This window comes from Myotis brandtii, unplaced genomic scaffold (genome assembly GCF_000412655.1).
Source record: "Myotis brandtii unplaced genomic scaffold, ASM41265v1 scaffold132, whole genome shotgun sequence".
NCBI classification, from domain to species: Eukaryota; Metazoa; Chordata; class Mammalia; order Chiroptera; family Vespertilionidae; genus Myotis; species Myotis brandtii.
The window spans coordinates 4435372-4453739 of NW_005354673.1; the positions used below are offsets into that span (position 1 = coordinate 4435372).

Genomic DNA, 18368 nt, shown 5'->3' on the forward strand with positions numbered 1-18368 from the left:
AGATATCACTAGCAAATATATACATGAAGTGAAATCTTTATTATTTAATTATTTTTATATACTAGACTTCTGAGGTTTTTTTAAAAAGTAGTTTTATATTGTAATGATAGGCTTCCCTGAGGTTTCAAAAATGTTAGTAGCCTCCAAGTTCTACTTCTTTAGTGTGTGTGTGTGTGTGTGTGTGTGTATGTGTGTGTGTTTTGTGTTTGTTTTTTAATCCTCACCCAAGGATATTTTCCCATTGATTTTTGAGAGAGTGGAAGGGAGCTGGGGAGAAAGAGAGAGAGAGACATCAATGTGAGAGAGATACATCCATTGGTTGCCTCCCACACTTAGGATCGAGCCTACAACTGAGGTACATGCCCTTGATTGGAATCAAACCCGAGAGCCTTCATCCGGGGAGCCAACTCTCTGTCCACTGAACTAAATTGGCTAGGGCTAGTATTTGTTTTTAAGTTTCTCTAAGAAATCCCATAGCCTGTAGAAACTGTATGTGCACAGTTTCTTGTAACTCCTACTTGACGGACTTAACACAAATATGTCATCTTTTTCTATAATTGACAATATTGGACTTGATGAAATAGTTCATTAATATGGAATAAACTAGTCCGGTGCACGGATTCGTGCACCCGAGGGGTCCCAGATTGCAAGAGGGCGGTTCTTGGGTGATGCACCCCGGAATCAGGCTCCCTCCTCTCCAGTTCATGGTGCGTCACCCAAGAACCACAGCTGCCAAGTCACCACAGCTCAGCAGCTTCTGTGTTGAACATCTGCCCCTGGTGGTCAGTGCGTGTCATAACTACCGGTCGGACAGTCACTTAGCTTTTATATAGAGAGAGACTAGAGGCCCAGTGCACAAAATTCGTGCACTGGTAGGGTCTCTAGCAGCTGCCAGCTGCCGGCCGGGGCCTCCCTCCCTTCCCCTGGCCTGTCCTGTCCCCTGGTTGAACCCCGGACAAATTCCTGGTCGAGGGGACAATTTGCCTACTACACTTTTATTATGTAGGATAATATGGAACAACCTCTGGGCTCCTAAAAACCCAGAGACCTCAGAAATTTTTTTCTATTACAGTTAGTAAACATCAAATCTAAATGTTCACTTGTCAACCCTACTTCCCCTTTCTTAAAAGAAGTAAAAGTTATTTGTGTAACTCTGATTTCCTGATTAAGTGGAATCAGGAATCCCAGCAGTTCTCACTATTAAAGGATATGCTTGCACATGTAAGGAATGTTCTGTTTACATAAGGTCTGTTTAGTTTAAGAACATCTTAAGCCCTAGTACAGTCCAGCCTTCCTCAAACTCTTTGTGTACATTCATTCTGCTCAGTTTCGCCTCTTTTAAAATGGAACTCAAGCCCTCTACTTTCCACACAAACCCATTCCTTTGTTCTAATTCAGCAAAAGTGTTAGTCCTAAGACAATTATTACTTATTGCCAATATTATCATATTTGACCCTCAGAATTTCAGTTTCCAGTCTTCGTAGGAAACACTTTTTTTTTCCCCCTACAGTTTCAGGAGAATTTTTGTTATACGTTGATATTATGCTCACCCAGAGATGTTTCAAGCTTTTTAAATTCCAAATTGACATTTTCAGTGAGCATGACATGTTGGTCCATGCTTCAGTACTACAGTGATGTCATTTACTAAACTCTTTCTTTGCTGAATATTTTTGTACTCCATTGCATCCTAAAAGTTTCAGTTATAATGTCCCATAGTGCTACTAAAAGGCAGTCTTCCAGGAGGCAGCCTGAACACAATTAGCTGCCAATACTGTGCCAGGCTTCCATCAACCTCTCCCACCCTCTTAGCAGAATATGTACAAGAAACACCTAGTACTAAAACATCTAGGGCAGTGGTTCTCAACCTTCCTAATGCCGCAACCCTTTAATACAGTTCTTCATGTTGTGGTGACCAACAATTTCATTGTTACAAATTGAACATAATTAAAGCATAGTGATTAATCACAAAAACAACAATATGTAATATATGTGTTTTCCGATGGTCTTAGGTGACCCGTGTGAAAGGGTCGTTCGACCCCCAAAGGGGTCGCAACCCACAGGTTGAGAACCGCTGATCTAGGGAAAAAGGTGACTTTATTGGAATGAAAGTAGATGCAGAGATAGAAAATAAATGGCCAACATTGTCAGATTTGTGCATTTATTGATATGATTTTTTTGAAATATATTTTATTGATTTTTTTTTACAGAGAGGAAGGGAGAGGGATAGAGAGTTAGAAACATCGATGAGAGAGAAACATGGATCAGCTGCCTCCTGCACACTCCCTACTGGGGATGTGCCTGCAACCAAGGTACATGCCCTTGACCGGAATCGAACCTGGGACTCTTCAGTCCGCAGGCCGACGCTCTATCCACTGAGCCAAACCGGTCAGGGTGATATGATTATTTTAAAAGGGAAGGGAGGAAAGAGTAAGGCCCAGCCCCTTTATCCTTTCGTTTCCTGCCTTTAACTCTGAAGTGCTGTTTTCATAACACTTACCCTGTCTTAATTCCTGGAACACCCAACATAAAAAATTTTGATTTTTTTTTTTTTTTCTAATTCAACTTAAACAACAAAGGCTAAGAGAATGCCTGAGCCTACCACTGTAAAATCTATATGGTTCTGTTTTGGGCTTGGTTTTTTTGTTTGTATAGTAAAAGGGTGATTATTAAATTATAGTAGGATATATTTAAGATTATGAATTGAGATATCAGAAGTTTAACCTCATTCTAGTGTTTTTTTTTAATATATTTTTATTGATTTCAGAGAGAGAGAGAGAGAGAAACATCAATGATGAGAGAAAATCATTGATTGGCTGCTTCCTGCATGCCCCCCACTGGGGACCGAGCCTGCAACCCGGGCATGTGCCCTTGACCAGAATCGAACCCGGGACCCTTCAGTCCACAGGCTGACACTCTATCCACTGAGCCAAAGCAGCTAGGGCTCATTCAAGATTTTTAACTGCAGTTGATTTTCCAAGTATTTAAATTTTTATTTTTATTGAAGTGTTTACATTCATACAGTGAAGTGCACAAATTTTATGCATTTGATTCAATGAATAAAAACACACCCATCTAACCACCACCTGATCACGGAATAGAATATTTCTAGTATCCCAGAAGACTGTCTTGTGCTTCTTCTAGTCCATTCCTCTTTGCCAAAGATAAACCAGTATTTTCACTCTGTATATTAGTTTTGCCCATTCTTGAAATTCATATAAATGGAATCTTACATACAATCTTTTTTTTAAATATATTTTTTATTGATTTCAGAGAGGAAGGGAGAGGGAGAGAGAGATAGAAACATCAATGATGAGAGAGAATCGTGGATTGGCTGCCTCCTGCACTCCCCACATGGGAGATCGAGCCGGCAACCCGGGCATGTGCCCCAACTGGGAATCGAACTGTGACCTCCTGGTTCATAGGTTGATGATTAACTACTGACCCATGCCTGCCGGGCTTACATACAGTCTTTATATATAATCCGTCTTTTGAATCTGGCATATTGTATTAATCAGTATGTCTTTGAGATTCACCCATATGTTTAGTTGGAATAATTTATTTATTGCTACCTAGTATTCTATTGCTTGACTATCTTACAGTTTATCTATTGTGCTGATGGGCATTTGGGTTGTGTATTGATTTTGGCTGTTATCAAGAGTGACATTCTTGCCCTGACCAGTTTGGCCCAGTGGATAGAGCGTCGGCCTGCGGACTGAAGGGTCCCAGGTTCGATTCCAGTCAAGGGCATGTACCTTGGTTGCGGGCTCATCCCCAGTAGGGGCTGTGCAAGAGGCAGCTGATCGATGTTTCTCTCTCATCGATGTTTCTAACTCTCTATCCCTCTCCCTTCCTCTCTGTGAAAAATCAATAAAATATATTTAAAATTAAAAAAAGAGTGACATTCTTGTATCTGTATTACCTGTTTTTTTGGTATACAATTCTGTTGGGTATATATACCTAGAAATGGAATTGTTGGGTCATAGAGTAGGCATATGTTCAGGTTTAGTATATCTTTCTTTTTTTAAAAAATTTGATAGATTTGAGAGAGAGAGAGAGAGAGAGAGACAGACAGACAGACAGACAGACATTGGTTGTTCCACTTATTTGTGCATCCATTGTTTGATTTCTGTATGTGCCTTGACCAGGGATCAAGCCCTCAACCTTGATGTATCGAGATGACACTCTAACCAACTGAGCTACCCATCTAGGGCCTCAGTATATCTTTCTTTCTTTTTTAATGCTATTTTTTAAATTGATTTTTTGAGAGAGAGAGGAAGGGAGAGGGATAGAGAGATAAAACATTGATGAGAGAGAAACATCATTGATTGGCTGTCTCCTGAATGCTCTCTACTAGGGATTGAGCCCGCAACCCAGGCATGTGCCCTGACAAGGAATCAAACTGGTGACCTCTTCATTCATGGGTTGATGCTCAACCACTGGGCGCAACACCGGTTAGTCTCAGTGTATCTTTCTTATCAGGAGGTAAGGTGGGTTAGTAGTTGACCTGGTAATATTTAGAGATATAGTAACTGAAGCAAAATACACTTTTCTCACTTATTTATGCATTCATTAGTTGATTCTTGTATGTGCCCTGACCAGAGATCAAACCTGAAACCTTGGTGTGTTGGGACAATGCTGTAACCAACTGAGCTACCTGGCCAGGGCTGTTTTTAAAAGAATGCTTTTGAAGGGAAAAACCACAGGAGTAAAACATGTTCCTCGCCGAAACCGGTTTGGCTCAGTGGATAGAGCGTCGGCCTGCGGACTGAAAGGTCCCAGGTTCGATTCCGGTCAAGGACATGTACCTTGGTTGCTGGCACATCCCCAGTAGAAGATGTGCAGGAGGTGGCTGGTCGATGTTTCTCTCTCATCGATGTTTCTAGCTCTCTATTCCTCTCCCTTTCTCTCTGTAAAAAATCAATAAAATATATTTTTAAAAAATGTTCCTTTTAACTCTGCAATATAATTCAACCAAAGTAATATATATTAGAAAAAGTAACTTTCCAAACAAAACAAGACCTTGGACAGTTGGTTAAAGTAAATGATTAGACATAAAATATTAAATTAAGGAGATAAGAACTATCCACAATGTAATGTTTTTGATAGTATAAATTAGAACATGGCGATGGGTAGAATTTTTCCATATTTTATCCCACCTCAAGTGCCTTAACTTGTATTAATGCTGAAAAGTAACTGAAACCATTTTGGGGGCTATCTGTTTTATTTGGGGGACCCTAAATTGAGAAAACCTTTATTTGCTTTAAGGTTGTGACCTTTAAGAAGAAAGGGAGGAGGGGAAAAGAAGTGCTTTGATTTCAGATTTTTCCAACCCATTATAATTAACTGGAAAGTATAAGCCTGAAGAGTAGCAGTAATTTTATTTTATTTTTCCCAGGAAGGCAGATTATATCAGCATGTCCAGGAAATCTAAGAAGATTAGGAGCTGTGTAATGGAGTATAATGTGAGTTAGGAGAGCAACTCTGGCTGAACATCATTTATATTTCTGTCCTTTATTTTGAAAGAGTTCAGTTAACACCATAAATGTTATTTTTGAAGTTTCAGACTCAAACACATTTTATTGATTATGTCATGTTATATAAAAGTTCATCAGCTAAATTGAAAATTATACTACTATTTAAGCAGGTGAGTACATGCTGTATTCTTTGAAACATAAATTCTATGTAAATAGCACTAATTCCATATCTTTGCCTTAAGACAAAATAAGTAATAATACAGTAGTTCTTTCAGACCTTAAGATTACATGGCTGAGAATTCTTGATTAAGACTTGATTAAAATATTCCTTTTGAAAAGGGCTGAATATACAAGTGGTACAACTTTACAATCTATTTGGCTGTGGATAATAAATGTAGTTCTCTAAATCTAATTCTGTTTTGTAAAAGTGATTTAAAGTTATCACTATGTCATGTTTATTAATAGGTAGATAATTGTGCCCTAACTAGTTTGGCTCGGTGGATAGAGCGTCAGCCTGTGGACTGAGGGGTCCTGGGTTCAATTCCGGTCAAGGGCATGTACCTTGGTTGCAGGTACATCCCCAGTGGGAGGTGTGCAGGAGGCAGCTGATCGATGTTTCTCTCTCATCGATGTTTCTAACTCTATTCCTCTCCCTTCCTCTCTGTAAAAAATCAATAAAATGTATTTTTTTTAAAAATAGGTAGATAATTGTGATGCTTCTTCCATCTCTGTCCTAAAAGGGCTTTCTGTTTCCTTAAAGGAATTGAATCTAATAATTCCATCACAACCTATTGATAATTTCAAATTCACTACTTCCTTCCTGAGCATAAAGTTTATTAAAGATATATGCTGTGTTCTCTGAGAAATGAATTACACACACTTACTTTTCTCTTTCATGCCAACCTGTGGATTTTTATAAAAGATGTTCTAAAAGTGGTTTCATTCTAACAAACCATATTGATGCAGTCTAAAAGGACCACCACAGAGTGAGGTTCAGTTGTAAAGTTCACGAGAAATTAGTAGAGGTTTTCTCCAAATTGCTCTTATGCTTTTTATTGCACTTAAAAGTAAAGATTTATGTTTGAAAAGTAGAGAAGAATGCTGACTTCTTATGTAACCATCTATGCTCTTAGGCAAGGATAAAGACCTCTTAAGAGTTATATATTTTTTAACAAAGCTAAACATTCTAAAATTAATTTTTTTATTAAGGTAACATTGCTTAAATAGCAAATTTCAGGTATGCAACATTATAATTTGTTTCTGTATACTCTATTTCCTGCTCACCACAAAAGTCTAATATCTCTCCATTACCATATATTTGACCTCTTTACCCATTTCATCTTCCCACTTTCCTTTCCCTCCGATTACCACCTTTCTGTTGTCTATATCTCTGGGTTTGTTTTTGTTTTGTTATGTTTATTAATTTGTTACTTTTTTGTTTTATATTCCATATGAATGAAATCATACAGGTTTTGTTCTTTTCCATCTGATTTATTTCACTTAGTATAATATCCTCAAGATCCATCCATGTTGTCACAAATGGTAATTTTTCATCTTTTTTATGACTGAGACCGTGTGTGTGTGTGTGTGTGTGTGTGTGTGTGTGTGTGTGTGACATATCATATCTCCTTTATTCACTCATTCATTGATGGACACTTAGGTTGTTTCTGTATCTTGGCTATTGTAAATAATGCTGCAGTGAACATAGGGGAACATACATCTTTTTGAATTAGTGTTCTTACAAGTAGAGAATTGTTTTTCATCTGAATTTATAGCTGCCAGAATGTAGGTTGATAATCTCAAGTCTGATATTTATTAACATAAGAAGGATAAATAAATTCTGGTATACCTTTACAAAGGAATACTGTTCAGCAATATTAAGGATATATAAGTTGGGGATTTTAAATGCCTATTCCCAGTATCTTCGGGTTGTATATGCATGTGTTAATTTAGATGTATTTTCTTTTGGAACTCTTATTGTCAGGGAACAGATGATGAATGGTGAGAGTGAGATTTCCATTTCTTTCATTTAAAAAAAAAACACATTTAAAATGATATAGCAATTAGTGGAAAAGTTAAGGTCTAAATCTCTTAATATTTCTTTATTGATTATTTTTCTTGATATTCTTGGAATATATTTATTGGGATTTTTAAATAAAAGGTTTTTGGTGCATGATAGGAAAACAGCAAGTTGCAAAATGATAAAGTGAGCATGAGAGAAATTAATGTACATTATTATGCAAATATTCACTCAAGTTTTTAGAAACCATCTTTAATGAGATATCATTTACATACAATGAAATTCACCAATTTTAAGTGTGTAATTCCATGAGTTTTGACAGATGTATAGTCATGTAATCATACTACAATGAAGGTATAGAGTTTTTTTGTCACCCCAAAAGTTTCCTCATACCCCTTTGCTGCCAATCCTTCCTCCATTCCTTGGCAACCACAGATCTGTTTCCTGTCACTATAATTGTCTCTTTAAATTTTTCTATAAATGAATTCACACAGTGTATATAGTCTTGTGCCTGGCTTATTTAACATAATGCTTATGAGATTCATCAGCATTGTTGTAGCAATTGTTTCTTTTTATATGTTTTCTTTATCTTCTTGTCATCTTTCCTCTACCTTTCTGAATGTAGAAGCATTTTTTAAATGTATTTTTATTTCAGAGAGAGGAAGGGAGAGGGGAGAGAGGAATGGAAACATCAGTGATGAAAGAGAATCATTGATCAGCTGCCTCCTTCACACCCCCTACTGGGGATTGAACCCGCAACCCAGGCATGTGCCCTGACTAGGAATCGAACTCAGGACTTCCTGGTTCATGAGTGGACGCTCAACCAATGAGCCACACTGGCCAGGCTAGGAGCATATTTTTAATAGCATTACTCTGTTATTTCTGTTGATTGAATTTTCTCCTAGTAGTGGGTCATATTTTCCTATTTCTATGAATGCGTGGATTGTTTTTATTATATGTCAGATATATTTCCATTATTAGGTGTTGCATTCCTTTTGATAATTTTGGACTTTGTTCTTGAAATCAATTGGATCCTTTTGAGACTCGCTTTTAAGGTTTGTTAGAGTGGGTCAAGCACAACTTTTAGTCTCAGGCTAATTTAACTCCATTACTAGTGTGATACCCTTCTGAGGTCTTTCCATGTGGGTGGGTGAAAATAAAAACTATTGCCAACTCAGTTGGCTGCATTCTGGTGTATCCTTCCCCGGCACCTGATGGTTTCTTCTCATACTTATGCAGGTCAGCACTCTGCCAGAGGCTCAAGGAGCCCTTCCATAGATCCCCTCATCCTCTCCTATACACTGCCCAATAAATTCTAGCCTCCTTAGCCTCTCCAACTCCCATGTCTGGTGTCCTCAAGTGACAAGACTAGGTTCCCCACCCTATGCAGCAGATTAGGACCTACTCTAGTAGCACAGGGACAATCCAAAGGCTCACCTCCTGTTAACCTTCTCAGTCCTGCACTGCCTGTGGCCCAGTACCTGGAAACCATTGTTTTATATACTTCATCCAGTTTTCTATTGTTTATAGCAGGAAGATAATCTAGTCACTGTTATGCTATCATGGCCAGAGTGGAATTCTCTTCTTTTGAGTAAGAGTAAGCATATATTGCTATTTCTAGAGCACATGGCTCATCATTCCTTAACATACTTAAATATAACACACTTTAATGTCTGCTTTATTATTTGTAAGAGTTATGTCATAATTTTAGTGATGTTCATTAGAGTTCATACTAAGCTAATCTATGTTTGAGTGTTATTTTTTGGTCAACTTGAAATTATTTACATAGAGAGTATTAAATTCGGGTTATTTGTTAATCCTCACCCAAGGATATTTTTCCACTGATTTTTAAGAAGAGTAGATAGGAGAGAGAGAGAGGGAAAGACAGAGAGGAACATCGATATGAGAGAGACACGTCAATTGGTTGCCTCCTGCATGAGCCCCGACCAGGGCCTGGGCCAGGGAGAAGCCTGCAACCAAGGTACATGCCCTTGGCTGGAATCGAACCCCAGGACCCTTTGGTCCATAGGCTGACACTCTATCCACCTGAGCCAAACTGGCTAGGGCAATTTGGGGTTATTTGTAGCAAACATATCTAAAGTAGCTTCCCATCAATGATGGATATAGTAGTATTCTAATTCTAAGGAAATATATTAACCATTTGTATTTCTGGTTGATTGATTTCTCTTTTGAACAGTATGATGTTTGTTTTTTAATATTAATTTTCTGGCTTTCTAATATATGTGAGAAAATGACTGCAAACCTTTTTTTTCTTACTGGATTTATTGGGATGACATCTATAATAATAAAAGGGTAATATGCTAATTAGACCAGAAGTCCTTCTGGGCGTCATCCGAATGTCCTTCTGGACAAAGCCGGGGCCAGAGGGAAGCCTGTGCCGGCAGCCGGGGGAAGGAAGGCCTACTCTTGCACGAATTTTCGTGCATCAGGCCTCTAGTTGGTTAATAAAATTATATAGGTTTCAGGTGTACAATTCTATAATACATCCTCTGTGTTTGTATTATGTGTTCACCACTCCAAGTCAAGTCTCCTTAAAGCATCATCATTTATCCTCCTTCACCCTCTCCGACCTCCCCCAACCCCCTCTGCAAACCTTTTCTTTACTTGGGCATATTTGTAATTAAGATCACCGTTTGAATTCATGGCTTGCTCTCTATTACAGAACAGTTGTTGGGACATCTATTCATAGATTGACCTACCATAATGTCAAAAACAGGCCAAACGTTTAGTCACTTAGCAGTTAGAGAAATGTATGTTTCAATCCATTGGTGTTATAGGGAAGGTGGACAAAGTGGGATTAAAAATATGATTTTAAAAAGGACACATATGTAATACCCTTTGTAATACTTTAAGCAATAAAAAAAATATGATTTTACATTATTATGGATATGCTGTTGCTGTCTGGTAGGAGTTTTAGGGAAATGGTAACATAAAATCAGACTCTTAAGAGGAAAATTTGTGTCTCTACATGGCTTTATCTCTGGTCTTATATGTAAAATTATTCACAGCACCGTTAGGTGGAATGAATATTAAAGTTGAGAGACCTAGATTCTAGTCTCAGCTGTGCCACTTATTACCATGTGACTTACCAGCCAATCACTGCCTTGGTAAGAGTCTCCTGATCTATAAAATGAAGATGAAAATAAATATCCTACCTACTGCAAAAGGATAGGGTGTTAAATGAGATGACAATGTTTGAGGACGCTAATGTGCAATGGAAATATTAGCTGTTAAACTTATTTTGTGCATTACTATAAAATCTGTTGTCAACACCTAGTCTGACAGAATACAAAGCAAGATATATTTATATTTCATACAGCTTGCTGTGCAAAAATATTTTATGTTGGAAAGGAAGAAATAAATCATAGGACTGATTGACAGAATGGAGATAGAGGCGATTGCTCTCTTTTTAATATTATTTTATTTGTTTTCCCATGATTTTCCAGGCAAAGAGTGTGTACAGCAGTTAGCTGAAAATACTAGGTATTTCAGGAGACGTCTGAAAGAGATGGGCTTCATCATCTATGGAAATGAAGATTCTCCAGTGGTGCCTTTGATGCTCTACATGCCAGCCAAAATCGGGTACGTTTTATTGCACAATACAAACTGGTCTCTCTAGGCTTAAGGTTTCCGTGATATTAGACTCAGAATTAGGTATTTTGGCCCCTTTATGTTAACATGTATTCACTAGATATGCCATTGATTAGTGGATTCCAACTTGTAAAATATGTTAACTTGTTAGTCTTTCATTAAACATACATTTGAGTTTAATGCACTCTTCTGGGGGATTGAGATAGATCAGCAAACAATACACAAAAGTAAAAATCCCTCTCCCGTGGAGCTTACGTTCTAGTGGGGTGACAGACAAACATAATAGATAAATAAATTATGACACATGTGAGAGGGTGTTTAGAGCTATGGGAAATACAGAGCAGATATGGGGCATTGAGCGTGCCCTGTGGCGGGCAGTTTACAGCATTAAATGGGGTGGTCAGGGTGAGCCTCAGTGGGAAGGGAACATGACACCTGAGCTTAAAGGACAGAGAGAGTTAGCCACCTGGAGAAAGAAGCTTTTGTGCAAAGGCTATAAGGCAGGAACATGCTTAGCCAAGGGAAGAATAGCAAGGAGGTGAGTGGAGCTGAAGTGCAGTGCCCATGAGGGCGAGTGGTGAGCCATGCAGTCAGGGCGTGTGCTTGCATAATTATCAGAAGTGCAGATTGCACCAGCTTCTTTGGCTTGTGCAAGGTGTGTATAATAGGAAGCCTTGTCCTAGAATGGCTTCCAGTGTATAACAAAACCAGAAGACATTTGAAAAGCAAATATGAAATGAACCAATACAATTATTTGCAAAATAATAACATGCAAAATTGTTCCAGAGATGGAAAATAATTCAGATTTGTGAGTTTTGACTGGTTCTTAGATATAAAATTGGATAAGGTTTAATTGAAGTCATTAAAGGAGCAAATATTTTATTCATCTTTGAATCCCCAGTTACCCACCACAGGCCCTGGCATTCAGAGGCCACTCAGTAATGTTTATTAAAATGAATAGGAGGGAAAATTCAATCAGGGAACCTAGAAACATGGTGATTCCTACGATAATAATGAGAGGGAAATTGGGCAGGGGTGCTCACTGAGGCAAAAAGAGTTCAGTTTTCAACAGGAAGTCATATGGGCAGTTGGCCTTACGGCCTTCAGAAGCAACGGTGGAAATGAGCCAGGCAGAGGTGTAGAATATTCCTCATTCTTGAAATGGAATTATCATGAATAAACTGGAAGAGTTATTCAGTCTGGAGGACTGACTGAATCTAGAACCCTTTCTTTAGAGAGGACTGTGTCTATTTTGCTCTAGTGAAGCTGACTGTGTACATCATAATTAAGACTTGGAGAGAGTGCAGCAGAATTGGAATAAATCACTAGACAGTTTGGGAACATGAGCTGAAGATGCAGGCACTCAGGCCCTTGCTGCCACAAAGGAAGTACATCGAAGACTGTACTGGTACTAGAGGGAGTGGGGACTGGCTGGCGCTAATGTAATTAGTTGCTAATGTAACTAAAATGTGTGTGATTCTTTTTATTTTCAAAAAAACACTTTAAACAACTAAGGGGAAAATACAAAAAGGATTGGTAAGTCAAAAAGAGGAAAAGACAAAGAACATAATTTAGTAAATATAACAATTTACATGAGAGTTAGAATTATGTTATTTAGACAAGATACAGAAGTGGAGCAAAGTCACATGCCACCAGGTTGCCTTGGGGTTGGGGGTTAATGAGAGCTGGGTACTCACACAGCTGGAGCCTGGGGATGTGCTGGCCTCACAAACACCAAAGGAAACCCTGAATTCCAGAGGCAGATTGATGCCCACCTCAGTCAAAGAAATGCCTGGTGTTGGGGGGTTAGTGCTACCAGGCCATTTTACCAGCAGAAGTCCACGGTACAACAGATCCTCTGCCTCCTTATAATCTTAAGAGTCTTCTAAACTGCCAAGCCTAACATTTCAAGAGCCAGGTTTTAAACGCTAGTTCATTTTGAAGCCTCTGAACCACTGTTACATGTCTGGGACACTTTAAGGCCAAAATTGCAAATTACTTTAGGCAAGCCCTATTAAAAATTGGTCTCTGCCAACTGTCTTCTTCACCTTTGTGAAGAAAACCATTTGGGAGACAACCACTTTTGGACTGAGTAAAAAAAGTCTTTGTGAACTGTCCGTGTTAACTTGAAGAGGAAATTCCTCATAGAAGTCTCCAGCGCCTCTCACTCAGGAGTTTAGCTCATTCAGCCCTGCAGGACCTCTGTACTGTATGCTTTATGACTCTTCCTGGTTTCTTTTCCTTGCTTTCCCTTCGCAGCGCCTTTGGACGGGAGATGCTGAAGCGGAACATCGGAGTAGTTGTGGTGGGATTTCCTGCCACCCCAATTATTGAGTCCAGAGCCAGGTTTTGCCTGTCAGCAGCTCATACCAAAGAAATTCTTGATACTGTAAGTAGACACTTTAACCTTGGTATAAAATATCTTATACTAAGAGGGCCTGATTATCAGATGAAATTATTTGTTGATCGTGACGTTCTTTGAGCACCTAAGATATTTACTAGTAAAATAGAGGAAGGAATATACAATGCTACTTAAAACATTGCTGTTTACCAAAAAAGAACAAAGAAAAACCATTAGCATCACCCACCAGACCCTGTGTGATCATGGGGACTTTGGGGAATTTTTTGGCTTCATCTTGTTCCACGCCCTCCCTCTTATGGCCTCTACAACTAACTATACAGTTCTCTTTCTACTCTATGTTTCTACTCTAAACGATCTTATTTGGTTTTTTTGTCTAGGATTTTCTTTCTTGAGCCTTCTCTTATCTTTTCCCTGCTAATTCCTACTCATTCTTCATATCTCCACTTAAAGGAAACTGGCTCAAGGCTATTCCCAAACCCTCTTGCTTGATGTTTCCTTGGAATCTTAATATTTCTCCTTAGCGCCCTAGCCAGTTTGGCTCAGTGGCTAGAGCATCAGCCTGCAGACTGAAGGGCCCCAGGTTCGATTCAAGCAAAGGGCACATGCCCGGGTTGCGGGCTCAATTCCCAGTAGGGGGTGTGCAAGAGGCAGCCGATCAATGATTCTCTCTCATCATTGATGCTTTTATCTCTCTCTCCTTCTCCCTTCCTCTTTGAAATCAATAAAGAAATATATTTTAAAAAGAAAAGATTTCTCCTTAGGGAATTATTCACACCTTTCATTGTTTATGGAAATACTCTCCATTAGATAAATCTTGAGGATAGGAGCTAAGTCTATTTTGCCCATTCTCTATCCCAAGACCTAACACAGTACTAGGCACATTTATGATAGCATTCAAACATTGCTGAAAGAAGATTTAAGTAAATGGAAAGACATCCTGAGTTTGTGGATTGGAAGATTTAATATTGTTAAGATGGTAGGCAGTATAGCAAGATCCATAAATCCATTGTGCAAGCCTTATCAAAATCCCAATGGCTTTTTTTGCAGAAAGTTTAAAGCAGAGCCTCAAATTCATATGGAACTATAGGGTCCCCAGATAGCCAAAATAGTATTAAAAAAGAAAATTGAAGTTGGAGGACTCAAACTTCCTGATTTCAAAACTTAATACAAAGCTATAGTAATTCAAAACAATGGGATTCTAGCATATAGATGTACTTACAGACCAATGGAATAGCACTGAGAGGAATAAACCCAAGCATCTGGCTAATTAATGTTCAAAAAGGGAACCAAAGCTAGTCAATGGGGAAAGACCAGTCTCTTCAACAGATGGTGCCAGGCAATTGGATAACCACATGCAAAATGATAAAGTCGGACCCCCACAGCATGGTTGATCTTAGAAAGCATTATGTTAAGTGAAAGAAGCCAGACACAAGAGACCACATTTACACAAAACCTCCTGTAAAGGCAAATTCCTAGGGTCAGCCCTAGCTGGTTTGGCTCAGGGGATAGAGCGTCGGCCTGCAGACTGAAGGGTCCCAGGTTCGATTCCAGTCAGGGGCACATGCCCGGGTTGTGGGCTCGATCCCTGGTGGGGGGCGTGCAGGAGGCAGTCAATCCATGATTCTCTCTCATCATTGATGTTTCTATCTCTCCCTTCCTCTCTGAAATCAATAAAAATATATATTTTTTAAAAATTCGTAGGGTCAGAAAATAGATTGGTGCTCCTGGCTAGGTGACTCAGTTTTGAGCGTCATCCCATACACCCAAAAAAAAAAAAAAAGTTGCAGATTCAATTCCTGGTCAGGGTACATACCTAGGTTGCAGGTTCAATTCCTGATCAGGATATGTATGGGAGGCAACCGAACAGTGTTTCTCTCTCTCTTTCTTTCTCTTTCTCTCTCCCTTTCCTCTCTCTCAAATCAATAAACATATTGAGGATTTTTTTTAAATTACTCTTTAAAACTAAGAAAGGAAAGAAAATCTATTAGTAGTTATCAGGGCTAGTGGTAAGGGAGGAATGAGGATTGATTGATAGGAGTATGAGGTTTCTTTTTTGAGGTGATATGCTTTATAATTAGTGATGAAAGTTGTACAACTCTGAATATATTAAAAGCATTGACTTGTACACTTTGAAAAGGTGAATTTGTGGCATGTGAATTGTATCTCATTAAAGTGTTATTTTTAAAAATAAGAAGGGCAGTGCTATTGGTTCAGGAGCCCCGCTGTTCTAAAATACTCTTATTAAAGGACCACACTCAACCCTATAATTAACACTTTTTTTAACTAAGAACCCATCTTACCCTGTGATCCAGAGGTCTGGTGTAGACTCTTTGTTAACAAATGGTGGTCCTTGTAATGGTTCCTAATTTCTAATCTAACCAGGTAACCCCACATAATAGCCGGCAGTTTTAGTTACAATTTTACCTTTTATGTAAATAAAACTTACTCATCTGAAATATTTGGTTTGGGATCAGAAGAAATTTTGTTATCTAGATCCCTTTGGGCTACTGTGGGTTTATTCCTGTCTCTATTCATTTTCTTTTTTAAATTGATGACAAAATATTAAGTTCTTCTGAAGTTTGAGTTCATAAATGTCCTTTACTCTGTGATCTTAGTAAGTCATGTGTTGTTTTAAATTAACAAATTCTATATCAGAGGTCAGGAGCATAAATGGCTAATGGGTTCTCACAGCTAAAATTCAACCTTAAATTGTTTCCATATGGAGCTTTCAGTTAAGCCTCTTCCCAAAGGTACCACTGTTCTGATAACACATTGAAATACAGCTCTTACTTGCTTTTTATATCTTTTCACATTTGGAGTGAAGAATGTTTTATCTTATGCTGGAATACTATTAGTGGGCTTTTCCTCTCTACAAACACTGATTTTTAAAAGTTAAACTTAGGAATAGGTAAATGTGGCTTTTTACTAATAATGAACTGATTCCCTCTTCTGAAGTAGAAGGTGTACATTTTTACATGTTATAACCATAAGTGGACAGAAGATGTAGATGGCTTGATGGAATGCAGAGAGTTACAGGGCTTCTACTGCCCACCTTACTGTTTCTTATGAGATGGTGTCATAGAGCCATCATCTCCGAAGCCAAGCGCATTCACCCCAGGCTTGTTATTAGACCCACTAGGTAAAGTCCACGGGTCTGGGGAGTGAGTAACAGGGCTGCAGAGCTACCGTGAATTGAAAATTGCATTCTTTGACCTATGCCAGGTTCTTTTATTAGAAAGTCTTAGCATCTAGGATTTGAAACATTTTGCTGTCTTCCTTGAATTTCTCTGAGATATATCTGGAGCTTAGAGTTTTCCTATCCTTGCAGTAAATTTTTCTCTGAGAAATTCTAAACACATCCCTTTCTTATATTGAAATCCTCTATTTTGACTGTGTGTGCTGCTTTTTGGAAAGGTTAACTCTGTGAACTCTGATTCATATGTTGCTGTATGTATGTCATATTTCAAGAGCTTTTTTCTTCAATACACATAAGAGACCATACATGGGTTGCTGCTACCAGGTAGACCAGTGTAGCAATCAGGAAGACTTTGCCTTTTATAGCTTGCCTTACTGTTTGAATTGTTTTATATGAAGCCTATTTTCTTTGAAAAATAAAGGGCTAATTTTACAGGAAAGAACATTATACTGAGCAGAGTTTTGATGGGAAGATGAGATAATCTCCCAAGATTGGGGTTCTGGAGCTCAAATCGAACTCTGTCCTTTCCCTGCTCCTCCCTTACCTGCAGCCCTTTCCTCACCCACACAGTCTCCTCCTCACGTTTTCACTTGTTCTTCCTGAGTCAGGACAGCAGTCCACTTTGGGGAGTTTCTCCATCTTGCATCTGGGAGGCATCTCCGCGCAGACCTCTCGTCAGTTTTCTGGAGCATGATACTGGAAAGAGTAAGCACTGAAGTATAAAAGGAGAGAGAACACATTGTGGCCGGCCTGGCAAGTCCAGGGCACATGTTCATTTTCCTGCCGAGCATAACATACTGTGGTGAATTATACCTTTTATCCTGAATGCCTGCTATTCACAACCCATTATTCATGGTCAGCCCCACGTTCTTACTCAGAAAGCAGCTCTTTTCATAGCTGCACTGTGGTCCGGCCGGAGTAAGTGCACTGGATGCAAACAGTCCCACCAGAGGATGGGAAGCACCGGCCACGCCTGCAGCCCCTGGCTCTGACCACCTCTGCTCTGTCTTACGTTTCAGGCTCTCAAGGAGATAGATGAAGTTGGGGACCTACTACAGCTGAAGTATTCCCGTCACCGGTTGGTGCCGCTGCTGGACAGGCCCTTTGATGAGACCACATATGAAGAAACAGAAGACTGAGCCTTTTTGGTGCTCCCTTACGGAAACTCTCCCTCACCCAGGACAGTGTGTGGCCTTTCTGAGCCAGTTCCAGGAACCACACTTCTGTGGCCGTCTCACGTGAAAGACATTTTCTCAACTACTGACGGTGGCCACCTCCACTCCAAATGGCATTTTGTAAATAGGAAAAACTGCTCCACGTCTTCCTTTGCTGCATTTCACCTTTTAAAAAAGGTGACTCACTTTGCTTTTTTGTCCATTAAAAAATGTTTTATTTTATAACTATCCTATTTGTGAAATCACGCTGACCCTAGCCTGTCTCTGCTAACCACGCAGGCTGTTGCCCTTCCCCAGCCACCTCGCAGCCTTGGGCCCATCCAAAGCTGCCAGCCAGCATCACAGCCTCAAGACTCACCTGGCCCCCCCTCCCTCGGGAGCAAGTGCCTTCCACTTACTTCCACTCCAGATCCCGGAGGTTGCCAACCTGGGAATCCTTATTTAACCAGTCAAGTAATCAACCAAAGTGTTCTGCTTTTAGTCTTAAGTTTAGCCTTTTAAGAAAAACAGAAAACGTTAACACTGTTGA

At 39.2% G+C, this 18368-nt stretch overlaps 1 protein-coding gene across 1 annotated transcript in view; it reads left to right on the forward strand.

Annotated features, from left to right (window-relative positions):
- SPTLC2 (serine palmitoyltransferase, long chain base subunit 2) overlaps nucleotides 1-18061 on the forward strand; it is a 91131-nt gene extending 73070 nt beyond the window's left edge. The window contains exons 11-13 of the mRNA XM_014534729.1: nucleotides 10962-11097; nucleotides 13366-13495; nucleotides 17684-18061. Coding sequence (XP_014390215.1) covers nucleotides 10962-11097; nucleotides 13366-13495; nucleotides 17684-17803 — 386 coding nt within the window. The 3' untranslated portion in view covers nucleotides 17804-18061. The remainder of the gene's footprint in view (nucleotides 1-10961; nucleotides 11098-13365; nucleotides 13496-17683) is intronic.
- Nucleotides 18062-18368: the final 307 nt, after the last annotated feature.